The sequence below is a fragment of the Bipolaris maydis genome, assembly GCF_028858645.1.
Source record: "Bipolaris maydis strain C4 unplaced genomic scaffold PSV08scaffold_6, whole genome shotgun sequence".
NCBI lineage: Eukaryota > Fungi > Ascomycota > Dothideomycetes > Pleosporales > Pleosporaceae > Bipolaris > Bipolaris maydis.
Genome location: NW_027093862.1, coordinates 702,072 through 716,472, shown reverse-complemented (window position 1 = coordinate 716,472; position 14,401 = coordinate 702,072). Strand labels below are relative to the sequence as shown.

Genomic DNA, 14,401 nt, shown 5'->3' with positions numbered 1-14,401 from the left:
TATCTCTTCATCCCTATGTCACGGCCGGGACGGCCACCAAAAACGGACAGTATATATCAAAACAGTATGGTACAAGTGTCTATCCCGAGACTGCGGGAGGTGAGCTAAAGTACAGGATCCCAGCCGAGGCGCTATACCCAAACAGGCTGAGTCAAAGGCAGCGTCATAGTAACACGCTACAATGCCAACCATCACTCGACGCCATACTCACACTTTTTCCGATGGTGTATCAGTAACCAAGAAAGTTGAATTACAATTCGACTCTTCTGATGACATGGATCACGAGAAGGAGTTGTCAGTGTTGCGAGAAGTTATCTAAGGATTCTCAACAGCTTGACAGCTCTTTTCGTTCACGGTTTTAAACGACATTGTAGGGGTAGACGCTAGTCTCCTTAAGAAATCCAGATCTCTGCTATATCTTCTCTCTTTAAGTGACGACATGAAACATCATAAATAGGACCTAAGGGGAAATGTTTTGCTTCAGCGTTGAGTCATGAAGTTATGATTCGTCAACTCTTACATTGTAGGGATAAGACAGTAACCTTTCGCCTCTAGCGGTGCAGTCCAAGTACAAATACAGCATCGCCTTGTGACATACTGTGTTATGACGCTGCCTTTGACTCAGCCTGTTTGGGTATAGCGCCTTGGCTGGGATCCTGTACTTTAGCTCACCTCCCGCAGTCTCGGGATAGACACTTGTACCATACTGTTTTGATATATACTGTCCGTTTTTGGTGGCCGTCCCGGCCGTGACATACTGAACTCGCCAACACTGGTAAGGAGGTTAGAGAAGGCTAGGCTCTGACAATTACGCGAGCAAACACAGTAGAATAATTGGCAAGACAGATTAGCCGACGAGGCAGCAACGAAAGGGTAGGCAACTCCAAGTTAGTGGCTTGAATTCTTTGGCTGCCAGCCCAGCTTTCATGTTTGTGTGCTGGTGTCCAACATCGTGACCTCAGAGTCAGGAACTGTTGAGAAACCAGGCGCTTCGTCCTTAGGTTCAGATCACCATCATTCGAGCCGCATTACCGGCTAGTGGCGTCGATCAATAGATTGATAGTGCTGACATTTGTAACGACTAGACTATTCCAGAAGACGACTTCCAGTAAACGAGTGCCCCATGGTGGGTAGAAGGCAGCCAGGCCTAGCGGCCTTACCGGCCTCCAGCCCACAGCCCAAGTCACCGTGGGAGCAAATCAATGTCACTGCGATTCACTTGCAGTAGCGTGTTCGGATTGGGATGTAGGTGCCTGCGGTCGCGACTGAATTAATTGCATGAATGAAGATACAAAGCTGCTAATGACAAAGCAAAAAACACGGGGCCCAGAAATTTGATGGATTTTGTTTCTTGAAATCTCGAAGCATATTCATTTGATTGTTCCAATACGTCTTCCGTTCATTGCTGCCACGATGCACGAACCCAGCCTTGCTCGCTGTGCGCTGGTGAGTCAGTCGTCATATCTGCCATCTTGGGTCATAGTATGCCTCGCATCACACGTGCCGGAACGGTCCGCCATTGGCGCTGATCATTGAATTGCCACACACTGAGCTGTAGTCGGATGGACATGTTTCAGTTCAGTTGGGAGGGCAGAAGTTTTGCGGCGCGAGAGTGGGCCTTCAGTGTCTCCGGCTTGCCGGCTTGGGGGAGGATGTGACAAACATCAACCTGCGAGAAGCACTTCGAGGGGGGTAAAAGATCAACAACTTACTCATATACCCTTTCTATTATCCCCACTCGTCAGGCCGAAGTGATTTTAAGGTTTGCCCTCTAGGCAGCCGTTGAGAAATTTACCCTAGTTCAACTGACTTCTCGTGACCATGCCAATAATACATGTTGCGTATAAAAGATCTGTTCACTGTTATTGTCAAGACTTTTTTCAAAGCCAAATCCACTTCAATCCCGTTCCCCTCTGTCTTCGTACACATAATACTGCCCTTATTTCCTCAATCAGTGGTCCAATATGTTCTTCAACATCTTAGCAGATGCCACTGATGAAAACGCCGAGTTAGCCGCCCAGGCAGTTAACGTTGCCCATCGGACTCACAACGGTGTCCTCTACGCTATTGGTATCAAAAATCTGATACCCACGCCAATTTAGAATGCTATCGACGCTGCTTTCAACGCCAGCGAGAATATAATCCTGAGTGGAGGACAAGGTGCTGCAACACTATTGAGAGGGGGCAGGTAAGCCCCCTTGGGGACAATGAGAACGACTTGCTATATCTGACATCTAACATAGCACATCTGCACATCACTCTGACAGGGAGCTGATTGAAGAGCAACTTGACGAAGATGAGGACGATGGGCAATCAGTAAGCTCGACAACATTTCTCTCGATTTTATTTGATGGCAGTCTGTCGCGGGAGCATTCGAGTATGGTGTCTACAAGAAACTGCACACCGAGTTCGATCCATCAAGGCTCTTCATCTGGTACAACGCCCGGAGCGTATCAACCATTCCAAACGCCGTCCGGATGAACGTCGACGTTGGCCTTAAAGATGCCCTCCATTCCTTAAAGGCAAATTCTCATGGAGTCTGTTCTGAGCAAGATTGGTCGTACGAAGTGGCAGAGTACAATAAGAAGAGCTGTTACTTTGTACCCGGAGCAAAGGCAGCAAAGTTGCCGCCTAAAACGGTCGGAAAACTTGCTCTCAAGCATACGGCAAACTACTATTCGGTTTGTCACAGTAACCAAAAGTCACTGTTGTCTGATCTCTTGAAATGCTTCAACGAGAAGTATCCTTTTGTGTTTTTGATGAAAACATACAACCTACGTAACAAGCTGGAAGGACCGGACTTCAAACTAAGTACATTTCGTCTACATCGTTTTAGCAACTCGCAGACTGACCCTCTACACAGAATTGCCAACGAGAGAAGACAAGGCAAATGGCGAACACACACATTCGCTCATGGCTGTCGGCTGCAACAAGGAAGAGAAGGTGTTCATTGTGCGAAACTCGTGGGGAAGCGATTGGGGCGACCAGGGTCATTTTAAAATGCCATTTACCTACTTGCCACACTGTTACGAATTCTGGACGATGCGAATTGTAGCATCTTCATGAAAACGAGAGCAGTCGTCTTTTTTTTCCGTCTTCCTCATGGAGACGCCAGAGAGTCAGTGTAGAAGATTTGTCCTAAAAGTTGCTCATGTCCCAAAAATTTGCATACCCGTTCATGCTCAATGAATCCTCCCTGAGACCGTTTGCCAGATACAGTGCCGACTTGTATCTTCCCCCCACTTCTTTTCCATATTAGGAGATGGTCCTCCGATGGCAAAAGGAATATCCTGATACTTGGCGTTGAAAAGCAGTTTGGAAACTTTGCCCGGGGTCAGAGTTACACAGCTGTGAGGTCTTATTGGCCCGTCTCTCTCTTTATAGCTGCCGTCTAAAAAAGTGGTCAAGCAAGGAAGTTTAAAGGATCTGCATTTAGTTGCTCGAGTGTTTGCTTTTGGTTAATGTTGAAAATTTTGAGCTCGTCTAAGGAAGATCATAAACGTCTTTCATTGTATAATATTTGGATTCCCTAGACTATGTTGTCATTCTTCCTTTCCAATGCCTAGAATAGGTATAGCTTAGCGCGGCACCATAGATCGCTGCGTGGCAATCTAAGAGTCTCTACACCTGCAAGAGGGATGGCCACTGCGAACAGGGAGGCTGACATAAGGGAAGTTCGCCAACACACCTCCTACGCTGCCGAATTACAAATTTGCTATTTATTTGAGGGACGAGCTCTGTCTCTCACGCCACACCTCTACACCGGCACCTGGTATTGAACGATCCATCCAGGGATAACTCGACCTCCTTTCCATCTTTTGGACGCGCGATCATTGTCTCTTGCACAAGTGGTTTGGCTGTTGACTCACCATGCTTCATCGCGGAATTGACAAAGTCTGTTCCTTCTTTTGTTGGTTCATTGAGCCATTGATACGTCTTTGCTCTGCGGTGGTTGTGGTAAGGAAATCGATCTAAACCAACCCTCGTCTACTGATATTTGCAGGACTTTTACCTTCCTAGGTTTAAGCACCAACGACTCAAGGATAACAATAGAAACCCCAGGCTTGTCACTATCCAACCGCCGACGTGGGACTACCTAATCCGGTGTTCTGTCGAAGAAGAACTGGACAAGATAACCGATTTCGAGGCTCTATCCTACACTTGGTACATCGACAGAGATACCGGAAGCCCGACTGAGGGAAGAATGCGCACGATAATATGTAATGGAAAAACGCTTAAGGTGCATCAGAATCTCCACAACGCGCTGTTCCAGCTGAGATCCCTGAACAGAGGCACATCGATCTGGATTGATGCCATCTGTATTGATCAAGCAAATAGCAAGGACATGAGCGATGATGAGAAGAAAAAACGGAAGGCTGAAAAGAGTGCTCAAGTCAGCAACATGGAATCTATTTTTGGCTCTGCAAAAACAGTAGTTGTTTGGCTAGGGAGATGCAGTCTGCTTTCCGGCATAGCTGCAAGGTGGGTCCAACAGGCAATGTCAATGCCAAAGTCAGAACAAGAGAAGGTCCTTGCGTTATACCAGAAAACTGCAAAAAAAAACCCATAACTACAAGGATATGCTGAGATTACTAAACCTGCTGGCATACCTTCCAGCATTCTATTGGATATTCACTCGAGGCTTTTTTGAGCGCGTCTGGACACTACAAGAGGTGGTTCTAGCAAAGAAAATGGTGTTCTTGCTCGGCGATCAAGAACCCCCTACGTACGTATCCTAGAGATAGCCGAAAAGCTTGAATCGACAGAACAAAACTACAACAGAGCCGAATCAAAGACGAGAGGTCCGGATCTTCTTGCTGGATCGTTCAGCATGGCACTCAGCAGTCTTAGATGTGCACACAACACCAGACAAAAATTCCAAACCGGTACGCCATGTCCGCTCGAAGACGCTATTCTGGAGATACGAAGACGGAAAACTACTAAAGCCCACGACAAGTTCTTCTCGGTCGTCTCAATATCCCCGCCGATTGGGTATAAAGTGGACTACAGTAGATGCATCATTGACATCTACTGCGATTGCGCCGCACAAATGCTCAAAGGTCCAACTGGTATTCACCTACTTTCTCTTGTTGGACAGTTACGAGACAGGTGTGAGAGTCACCCTAGATTTCCCGTCGCCTCTACTAAAAAAGTTGATGAAGGGTGTCGACTTGATCCAAGGACTACCTTCGTGGGTACTAGATCTCATAACGGAAACTCGACCCCTGCCCTTCCGTGACATACTATGGCATGACGAGAACAAGCATTTCGATTGTTCCAAGCCATCCGGATCAATGGAGGCGAAATTCAGTTTCCATCACGGCGGTCGATCATTGCGAGTCAAGGCAGCAGTCCTTGATGTCATTGAACACGTTGGGGATTGCATAGATGTCAAGGACATTGGTAATACCTATTGGACCTTACTCAATCTCCCCCATCCTCGCTGAAGATCACTATCAGCCTACGGACGAAGACACAGTTACTGCCTTTTGGAAAACCCTAATCTCAGGCGAGAGATTTGCCGTGAGCTCACGTGGCGAAGACTGTGTGACTGAATTGAAAAAAACAGCGACTTCCTCGATTGGTTCGGTGTCATGGTGGATACTACGGCTTTCTACGGACCAACATGCCGGACGACACATACTGGCAAACGATGAAATGCAGTTCAATGAAAACGATCAGGCAGGTCTCGAAAATCGCGGATTTCTTGCCGTTAGACTCCGAGCCAGGGCCAAACGGAGAATCAACATGATTCGCAAGTTTATTGATACTTTCGACTCTGAAAAATTATCCCCTATGCCAGGAGATTCGGGAAAGGCACGAGCTGCTAAGTCGACGAAACTTTGCTGAAGCTAGGTACCATGTCCGTTTTGAGGTGCGGTATAAGGAATAGGCCTATCCTCCACCATACGAAAACGTATTCGAGACGAGATATCTGCAGCGGTGTTTATTCCTGACGAAGAACAAGTACCTAGGTACGGGGCCGTGGACGGTGCAGAAAAGCGACGTTGTCATGATTGTTGCAGGAGCGGAGCAGCCTTACGTATTTAGACCGCATCTTACGAACCCGCAAACCTGGGAGTTTATTGGCGAGGCTTACTGCCATGGGTTTATGGCAGGAGAAGACCTCGATTTACCCGATTTGGAGTTCAAGACGATAGAGATTGACTGAAAAATCGTTTGGGGGGGGGGGGGGGGGGCTGTGTGTGTTTATAGATGGAAGGAAACACAAATAATATAGCCGCTGAGGCTTCAGGAGGAGCTAAGCACAGTTTGTCGCAAACCCCTGGTTCCACACTGTTGACTCGTGGAGGAACTATTGTTCTGCATGCCCGCCTGGTGCAGTGCTGAGTTGGCTGCTACTCATCATGGCCACATCTTTATGAGTATACATAGCTATCGCGACATGTGCTTCTGGTGTACAACTTGTCGGATGTGACATTAAGGTTGCAAGCTCACCTACGAACGGATCGTCCTTTGGTCTGACTAAGTAAGCCCGACGACGCTCGGGGAGCCTTGGTGAGCATGCCCAGCCACAACATCTGACGCCGTGACGCCGCAAAGGGCGGAAGAGGCACAGCAGCTTGGCTCTGACGATTCAAGAGCAGGGCTGCTGCACCGGGCAAGCCAAGGGCGCGCAAGAGGGATGGCGACTCGGGTCGATGGCTAAGTATGATTAACAGAGCAATGCTACTAGTTAAGCCAGCTGCTGGCGGTTTTTGTCAGCGCGTATTCGACCTTGCTGCGCCAAAGGGTAGTACAGGGAATGACGCGGCTGAATGACGCGGCTAAACCCCCTATTTCGAGTTGCTTGCTTCCTGTTTTGTCCGACTCCCACTTGCCGCAAACAGAAGGTCTAAGGGCGATTGTGTTCAACAGGCAGGAGACGTCAAGTTCTCTTGTCCGATCAACTACTTAGATAGCGAGATACTGTTTCCGGGTTCTTTGCTGCAAGTGCGCGGCAATCGGACGCTTCCAACTGCTGCAGCTGTGCCACGCCTCCACCTGAATCTCGTTTGCCGCTTCTAACAGCCTTTGAAGCAACAAAGCATCCTCCGTCATGCGTACGCTCGTATGCTTGCTTAGGCACCAACTGTATCTATAATGCTGTAGGTTGTGCTGAGTACATCACAGTACTGCTAGCCTGCTCTGGAGGCTGACATAACTCCCTTATACTACAACTGAGGCCCCACCCCTTATAAGCTTGCGGAGAACCGGATACAGGCAGCTCACAGTCCATTTTATGTCACACACACACACGCACACTGATGTGTACATGGCCCCTGGAAGGCAGCGATTCTTGTGCTGCCGGCTGTCATAGAGGCAGTCTTGATATCCCAATGGATGAGGTTATCGACTCGGATATGCTGCGTATGGACTCGTGTAAGTGATTTGACGGTATCGGCCCATCCGTGTTGCTATATTCGATACGGAGCGAGAGATGAGGGGTTTCGTATGCCACCCCTTCCGAGGCTCAAGGTGGCGACGCCGTCAAGTCGTCGTCCACCGGCGGATCATGTATGTCTCTGCTCTTTTTGAAGTATAGATTGGCAAGAGCTGTGGGTTGCGAAGAGGTCGGCACGGGAGGTCGGCAGGATAGCATGTACTTATGCCAGCCTAGTGTTGGTGGTGCTTCAGGCAGTATGCATGCTCTTCATGCAGTGGCGAAAGCCAAGACATTTCGGGTTGGTCGAGGGAACGTGCACCAAGTCTTATCTAAGACAAGCTCATAGGTCGGTTATTGACGCCAACGCTAGCGTTTTTCTTAGTTCTTGCTTGATCCCCTGAGCTAGAAATTAGCCTCGAGGCAAGCATCAACGGCAACCTCTCAGATCATCTCTGCCTCCCCGAAGCATCATTCACGACTGCGCTAACCAGTCACTATCCGTGTCCCGTTGACCCCTTGCGCAAACATAGCAGAGTGTGCCGGTATCCATCAAGGGGACATTCGGCCCCTGAGTCACCCTCCAAAACCTTATTAGTAGCCTCAATCTCAATAATACGACCTTTGTCCGCGCTTCTGCTAGCGCACGACCCAAGATAGACACGGCGGCCAAGGGCGTGCACTTTGTGCAGCAGTGGAGACGCTAAAATGCCGATCAGACTCATCTTCGGATGATTGAATACAGGACAATGCTACGTTTCTGGCCTAGCGGCTACTATATACAGTATAGTTCTGTCTTTTACCCCGTTCTGTATTACACCCTTGCTAGTGCTTATACACATGAATTCACCATTCGACCACAGTAGCTCATCCAAAACGGGATCTAACTCGTATCTAGTCAGGCACACCACCCTTTTCCGCCCGTTTCTGCGGAGTTGAGCCGACTCGACACCCAGTTCGGCTGAAATGCAAAATGGACGCTCCTATTAAACTCTGTTTCCCCAAAGCCAAGCCGACTTTCTCTTCTCACAGGTCTTCCAACCTCGCAACTTAACCAGTACACTCGCTTTTCCACGACCAACTAATACCATTCTTTAATTCTTAATAATGTCTTCCATCATCCGCAACCTTCTCGCGCTCAGCGCTGTCGCCTCCGTCGCCGTCGCTCAACAAGTCTCAGGCCCAGCCCCCAAGCTCGACGCTCCCTGCGCCGATGTTGTCATCTTCATGGCCCGCGGTAACAATGCGCCGTACCATGACTCACGTACATTTCCCTTCGTCGAAGCTACCTGCGGCAAACTGAGGGCTGAGGGCAAGACCTGCGACTACATCGAGGTTGTCTTCCCCTATGGCGGCGACTACTGCCCACAAATTGCCGATGGAGTCCGCAACGGTCAAGCCCAGATCACGGCTTTCAACAAGAAGTGCCCTTGCACGCACCTTATCCTCAATGGCTACTCTCAGGGTGCCTGGATCATGGGTGATATCCTTGCTGGACCTGGTGGATGCTCCCAATTCACCACCGGTCTTGACCCTACCACGGCTCCTGGTAATGCCAGTAAGTATTCTTGACACGACACACTCGAACCTTGGACTGTGCTAATATGGCAACTTAGTTGCTGCTGCTCTCCTCTGGGGCGATGTCCTGCACGAGGCTAACGAGCCATACAACGTTCTTGACGGCGCTGGTCTACAGAAGAGCGGTCGCCCCGAGCCCTCTCTTTCCCGCCTGAACCGCTACTCATCCGTCCTGCGCTCTTACTGCGCCAAGGGAGACCCCATCTGTGCCAACGGCGACGACCTCTCCAAGCACTTGAGCTACTTTGAGCTGTACACCGGCGACGCCTCCACCTGGGCCGTTAACAAGATCAATGCCGTCGCCCCTCTCTGTGACGCTCCCACACCTTCGCCCAGCGCTTCTTCTTCTGCCGTCGCCTCGTCTGTTACCATTGCCGCTGTTGCATCCTCAAGCGCTGCTGTTTCCTCTGGCTCTGCGGCTGCTTCTTCCGTTGTCGTCGCCTCTGTTGGATCTTCAAACGCTACTGTTCCTTACCCCTCCCGTGTTCCTGGTTCCTCCACTGGTTCCTCCACTGGTTCCTCCACTGCCGCCGCTCATCACGCTGCTCCCACGTCTCCAGTTTACGTTGCTCCCTTCACGGCTCCTCAGCCATGGAACGATGTGTGCGTTACCAACATCAAGGTCGAATATGTCTACGCTTAAGCGTAACAAGGTTGGAAGGTGTAGCGGAGTAGACGTAATAGAAGTAGATGGGTGTAGATCGATGAAGATATTATTAAAAGGAATGACCTCTGTCGTCCACATCTGCCTGAACTTTTGCTTTTCGTGCATGATGAGTGTTTTCCGTCTGTTCTGTAAAGTGCCCTGTGAATTCTTACAAAGACGGCTATGGTCCAATCTATTAAGCCTCCAGCCTGGAACGTGTAAAACCTTTCCCTGTGAGAGGAGCCGCCCCCCTGTATCTAGTTTCCTGAATAAATCTCGACAACACAATCTACTGGATAGAGACCCCTTATCCTGCGAAACTCCAGCAAATCCCCTGCTAAATGTATCATATCCTGGCGCTGAAAAGTTCCCGCACAAGACCGCTAATTTATATCAGGTATGACGTCTGGGTTCTTGGTGTTGAACCTATCCAGCATGGTACGTATGGCTACTCACGCAATTCTAAAAGGCACGTAATACCGACAAAAACACTTATTACTATAAATTGGGGGGGGAAGGCGGGGCAGTGTATATATTATGCGCATGACTGATATACTGAATCTGCGTGAAACTGAGTGTGTAGCAGTGTTGAGCCATGTAGGGAGGGGCGAGCTCGGTAGTACCGACGGCTTGGTTGTGCAAAGTATAAAACCGACGAGTACGTAGTCTTACATGCTTGAGGGGGGGGCGGAATTTACGAGAGACAGAACCAAACACGTTCCGGCCGGCAGTTGTCTGCATCGGGGGATCACGGCGCCTATTATGTTAGTGGTTTATCACGCCTCTTTGCCCTAGTGGAGGGAAACGATTGGTGAGCCAGGCCGTCTTTTGCTAAAATTAGTAGAGCGGTTTGACTGTCAAGGTTAGTAGGAGGTTTTTTCATGTCAGCCCCCTGATTTGTGGCTTATTGTAGATTAAAGAAATCATTCGAGCTCCACTGTTTTCGGGGTGATTTGCTGCGCAGCCCCCGAAGGAGTGTAACCGCAAGTAGATCCTTCTCCTTTCTGCCTTCCAAAAAAGAACACTCTTGCTACGGGGTGCGCGATACTGAAAGCAGATAGTTTAGCGGTCTTTGTGGTACCGGAACGAGTGACAGCAAGTTCTCTCTCGTCCGCTCCGCCGTCTCTTGTCATGCTGGAATGTTTCCCATCTCCCGAAACGGGAAATCTGCTTCCGCGAAGCAGGTGCTAGTTTCGGCTACCTACATCGTCCTTGTAGCCCTTTTATCGATCATTTAGCACACAACTCAAAAACTATTCTATGATCTTGTCTAGAGTCAGCCGCCATGTCTTAGCAAGACTGCCCCATTTTTCCTTCCTAGGGTGTACTCGATGTCAGCTAGTTCTTTGCTGAACTCCTCCACTGCCACACGAATCCCACCCAATTGTGTGTATTGTTTGGCTAGATTGATCAACTTTATATTGTGAGCGTTGCGTAATATGTGCCATGTTGTGGGGTTATTGGCTGTTTGAGGACCGTCCACGGTGTTGAGTTTCTTCAAAGCTCTTTCAAGATCTTCTGACGTTTTTTGACACTGGGAAAGAAGTCGAAATGCATGGGCGTTGTTTTTGGGAGCTCTAGATCCAGTTTTGGTGCAAATAGCAAGCTGGAAAGCCCCGCAAATCTGGTTCGTAGCTTAAACTCTCCCGGAGAAATTTGAACATTGCTTATTTAGGTTCGGCCTCTCGCCAAGAGCAGTCCAGCGAAGGTTAAGATCATTTTGAGTCGTTTCAGCTCACTCATGGACTCCTTGCTGCAGTCTAAACTTTTCTTTGAGACAAGCACGTCTTCGGCCCATTCTAGGCTTGCTGGTAGTGGGGCCACCCGAGCAAGATGCTTCTCGAAAAGGATCCAACAACAACAAACCAGACCGAGGGAGAATATATCCATATTTTGTGCATCGGTTGATGGTGAACATGTTGAAGTGATGTTCGGGTGCGTCCCAGGGCTGTGATCTAGGCATGGGGCAGACCTCGTCGGGTTTCAAGAACCTGGTGAAATAACCGAAATCTGAGACCTTTGCACAGTAGACTTCTTTCTCATCCCGAAACATAAGAACATTTTCAGTTTTCAAATCTCCGTATATGATGTCAACCAAGATCTCAGCAAGTTGAACGAAAGAATGTTGCTTTCATTACTCACTATTCGCATGCATACTGATAACGGCAGAGCCTATCTCAACACAAAGATCCAGACGCTGAGCCATCGAGAGCGCTCTTCCGGCTGGCATAGTGGCGACATCATATAAATTTCCAAAATGTGACTTTTTGAATACTATGACCGGCCAGGCAGCATGGACAGGGCACTCTCTGGTAAGAATCTATAGTTGAGCAAAGTCGACTGTGCCAACATTATACTGCATGACTTTGAAAACTCGACTAGATGGAGAGTGTTGATGATACGCGTAGCAGGCTGAAGAAGCTGAACTCGCCCTGTAGTCAAAGATACTTGACACGGAAATACTGGCATCGCTAAACATAGCTACCGTCACAACTGCACATCGTGCGTTTAAAAGATAACGCATTCGTTAATTATGTACTGCAATCTTGACCTTTTTCGACGGTTATATCAACAATGAAACAATGATAATCTCCAAAGATATTGTACGTCAATGCAATGCGCAAAGCTCATTTAGATTAATCAAGCTACTATACGAAACTATACCTAGGTTTCCTTAGGCCAACACTGCATATCTTACTGCCATGCATAGTGCTCATTGTTCACCCACAATGGCAGCTCTTTGCTCATTCCACCCTGCTGGTCGTACCACAGCAAACTAGCAAGGTGATCCTTCTCCCGCTCTGTGACAGTGTGTTCCAATCCGCTGTCCTTCAGCATGCCCAATACTAGTGGCGTTGGGTCCCACAGCTCCACTACGTCGAGCTTCCATTCAGCAGCTTCAGCTTGCGCAGCTTGCAATACAGCCTTCAAAAGCTCAATCTGCATGTCGTAGACATCTTTTTCGGGTCTTTTGACAGCATCCCTGCGAAGCCTTGTTGCCGTTTCATCAGCCTCTACGACTAGCCGAAGTATGTACAGAACGTTGCGTGGCTTCTCGGCATCGAGGGAACCATAATATCGGTGTACCCATGTTGCCCATACTTGCTTGCCTGGAGATCCTGCGATGGCGCCCTTCGCAGTTGGAGTTTTTCCGAAGAGATAGTCGGTCGCAAATTGTTCCTTTCCGATGTGCCAGCCCATGTGGTCCACGTTCGGTACGATTGTGAAACGTGTGCTTTTGATCTCATCTGCAGGCACTGACATCTGAGAGCGTACCAAAGCTTCATCTCTCTTGCAGATGTCGTCAAGATCGTTCTCCAGGATCGGCTTGACCAGGGATGGCCACACGATGGGCTTCGGCGGAAATTCCACTTGTGAGTTTGTAATATTTGGAGTCCATCCCAGCTTCGCGTAGTACTCTTTCCCAATATCGGAGTAGAGCGTGGTTCCAATGCAGGGAAATTTATCAGTTTGCCATCTGTACAGTTCCTTGACCAACTCTTGCATCATGCGACCGGCGTAACCACGACGGCGGTACGATGGTGCACAGAAGACGCTAGCAATTCCATGTACGATACTATCGCTAACTTCTCCTTGTGTGTTACTGGTCAAAGACTGTTTCCTGAAAGTTTCGCACGAACATAAGATATGTCGTTTGTTTGGGACGGAATCTTTGTGGACGAGAATCCAAGTAGTCATACCCCCATTTCTAGCCAGAGGGACTGTTCTAAGGAGACGACACTCTTTCAGATAGAGGGGAAGGGTAAGAGAATCGATCCATTCAGCGGAAGTGTTGTTCCAGATGGTGATACACTCATCCTCAGTCGGATGTTGAAGGATGAGATTAGGACTCTTCGAATCGGGCAAATCATCCTTTGGCAGGACATTCATGGCTACGGAGGCTAAGACCTTTTGTCACTTTCTGGCTAAGGAGCTGATACACCGTAGTTTTATGTCTCTTACTTGAGGCCATCGATTGTATGTAACGTATGCTTGGGCCGCACGCTGTTGCGCCTATGTGAACCGGAGCCGGAGGACAATGCTGCAGCTGAAACTGTACACGTTGGGGAAACAGCTTTTTGCGTGTGCATGAAACTTTATTTGCGCACCAGTCTGGGGCTGATTATATGAACTTGCATGATAAGTCTGAGGTATTGTTCTAGAGGGCTCACGTGACGCTATCGATACCCCATGCTCCGCTGTGGGCCTCTACCTTTCATGGGAGCTATATAGGTGTCTTAATTTTGTATGTAAGAAAAGGAGTATATGTATTCTACTATTTATGCTTTAGATAAAACAGGCTTTAGCACAATAGTAATACTTCGTACTAAATGTAGCTTCGTTTAGTAAACCTAACCCACTTAACCTCCATTTCCGGTGTCATCAGCTGACCTGACACGGCTGAGCGAGTCGGTGCACCTAGTACAAGCTTAGGTATAGAGTTGGGAAGTATCTTGACGTAGCTTCTTTTAAGTTTCGCTGCATGCAAGAGGAACAATGAGGCTGCAGTTAGTGCTGAACAACCCGTGTCCATCAAGCACACTGCCGTCACTCGATCAATGTCATCAAGAAATCTTGCGAAATGGATTATATTAGACATTGTAGCTACATAACCGTGTCGAACTCCTATCTGAGACGAGGACGATCTCCAGCTCAAAGTGCAACAAGGCAAATTCTCGTCAAGGAGTAGCACATAAAGAGCCACCCAAAGCACCGTAGCAAATACCAGTAGAAAACCGTCTACTTGGCAAGAGCTCGCTCGACCAGTAATCTCAAAGTCTGCTTCTAGTCAG

At 48.6% G+C, this 14,401-nt stretch overlaps 4 protein-coding genes across 4 annotated transcripts; 3 read left to right on the top strand and 1 right to left on the bottom strand.

Moving 5' to 3' along the window:
* Positions 1–1,964: 1,964 nt before the first annotated feature.
* Positions 1,965–3,066, top strand: PSV08DRAFT_246823 (uncharacterized protein; the record flags this gene model as incomplete). Its single annotated transcript, XM_066092340.1, has 6 exons — positions 1,965–2,008; positions 2,132–2,188; positions 2,244–2,316; positions 2,358–2,681; positions 2,787–2,811; positions 2,864–3,066. The coding sequence occupies 6 exons, from the start codon at positions 1,965–1,967 to the stop codon at positions 3,064–3,066; spliced, it is 726 nt and encodes a 241-aa protein (XP_065949197.1).
* An 804-nt stretch (positions 3,067–3,870) lies between these two features.
* Positions 3,871–6,172, top strand: PSV08DRAFT_409347 (heterokaryon incompatibility; the record flags this gene model as incomplete). Its single annotated transcript, XM_014225881.2, has 8 exons — positions 3,871–3,957; positions 4,004–4,528; positions 4,578–4,694; positions 4,742–5,089; positions 5,163–5,403; positions 5,450–5,712; positions 5,804–5,863; positions 5,894–6,172. 8 exons carry the CDS (start codon positions 3,871–3,873, stop codon positions 6,170–6,172), a joined length of 1,920 nt encoding a protein of 639 aa, XP_014081356.2.
* A 2,248-nt stretch (positions 6,173–8,420) lies between these two features.
* Positions 8,421–9,716, top strand: PSV08DRAFT_292866 (carbohydrate esterase). The gene is made up of 2 exons (XM_014225880.2): positions 8,421–8,942; positions 9,001–9,716. Exons 1-2 carry the CDS (start codon positions 8,492–8,494, stop codon positions 9,603–9,605), a joined length of 1,056 nt encoding a protein of 351 aa, XP_014081355.1. The 5' UTR covers positions 8,421–8,491; the 3' UTR covers positions 9,606–9,716.
* Positions 9,717–12,202: 2,486 nt separating this feature from the next.
* Positions 12,203–13,499, bottom strand: PSV08DRAFT_222030 (uncharacterized protein; the record flags this gene model as incomplete). Its single annotated transcript, XM_014225879.2, has 1 exon — positions 12,203–13,499. One exon carries the CDS (start codon positions 13,497–13,499, stop codon positions 12,303–12,305), a length of 1,197 nt encoding a protein of 398 aa, XP_014081354.1. The 3' UTR covers positions 12,203–12,302.
* Positions 13,500–14,401: the final 902 nt, after the last annotated feature.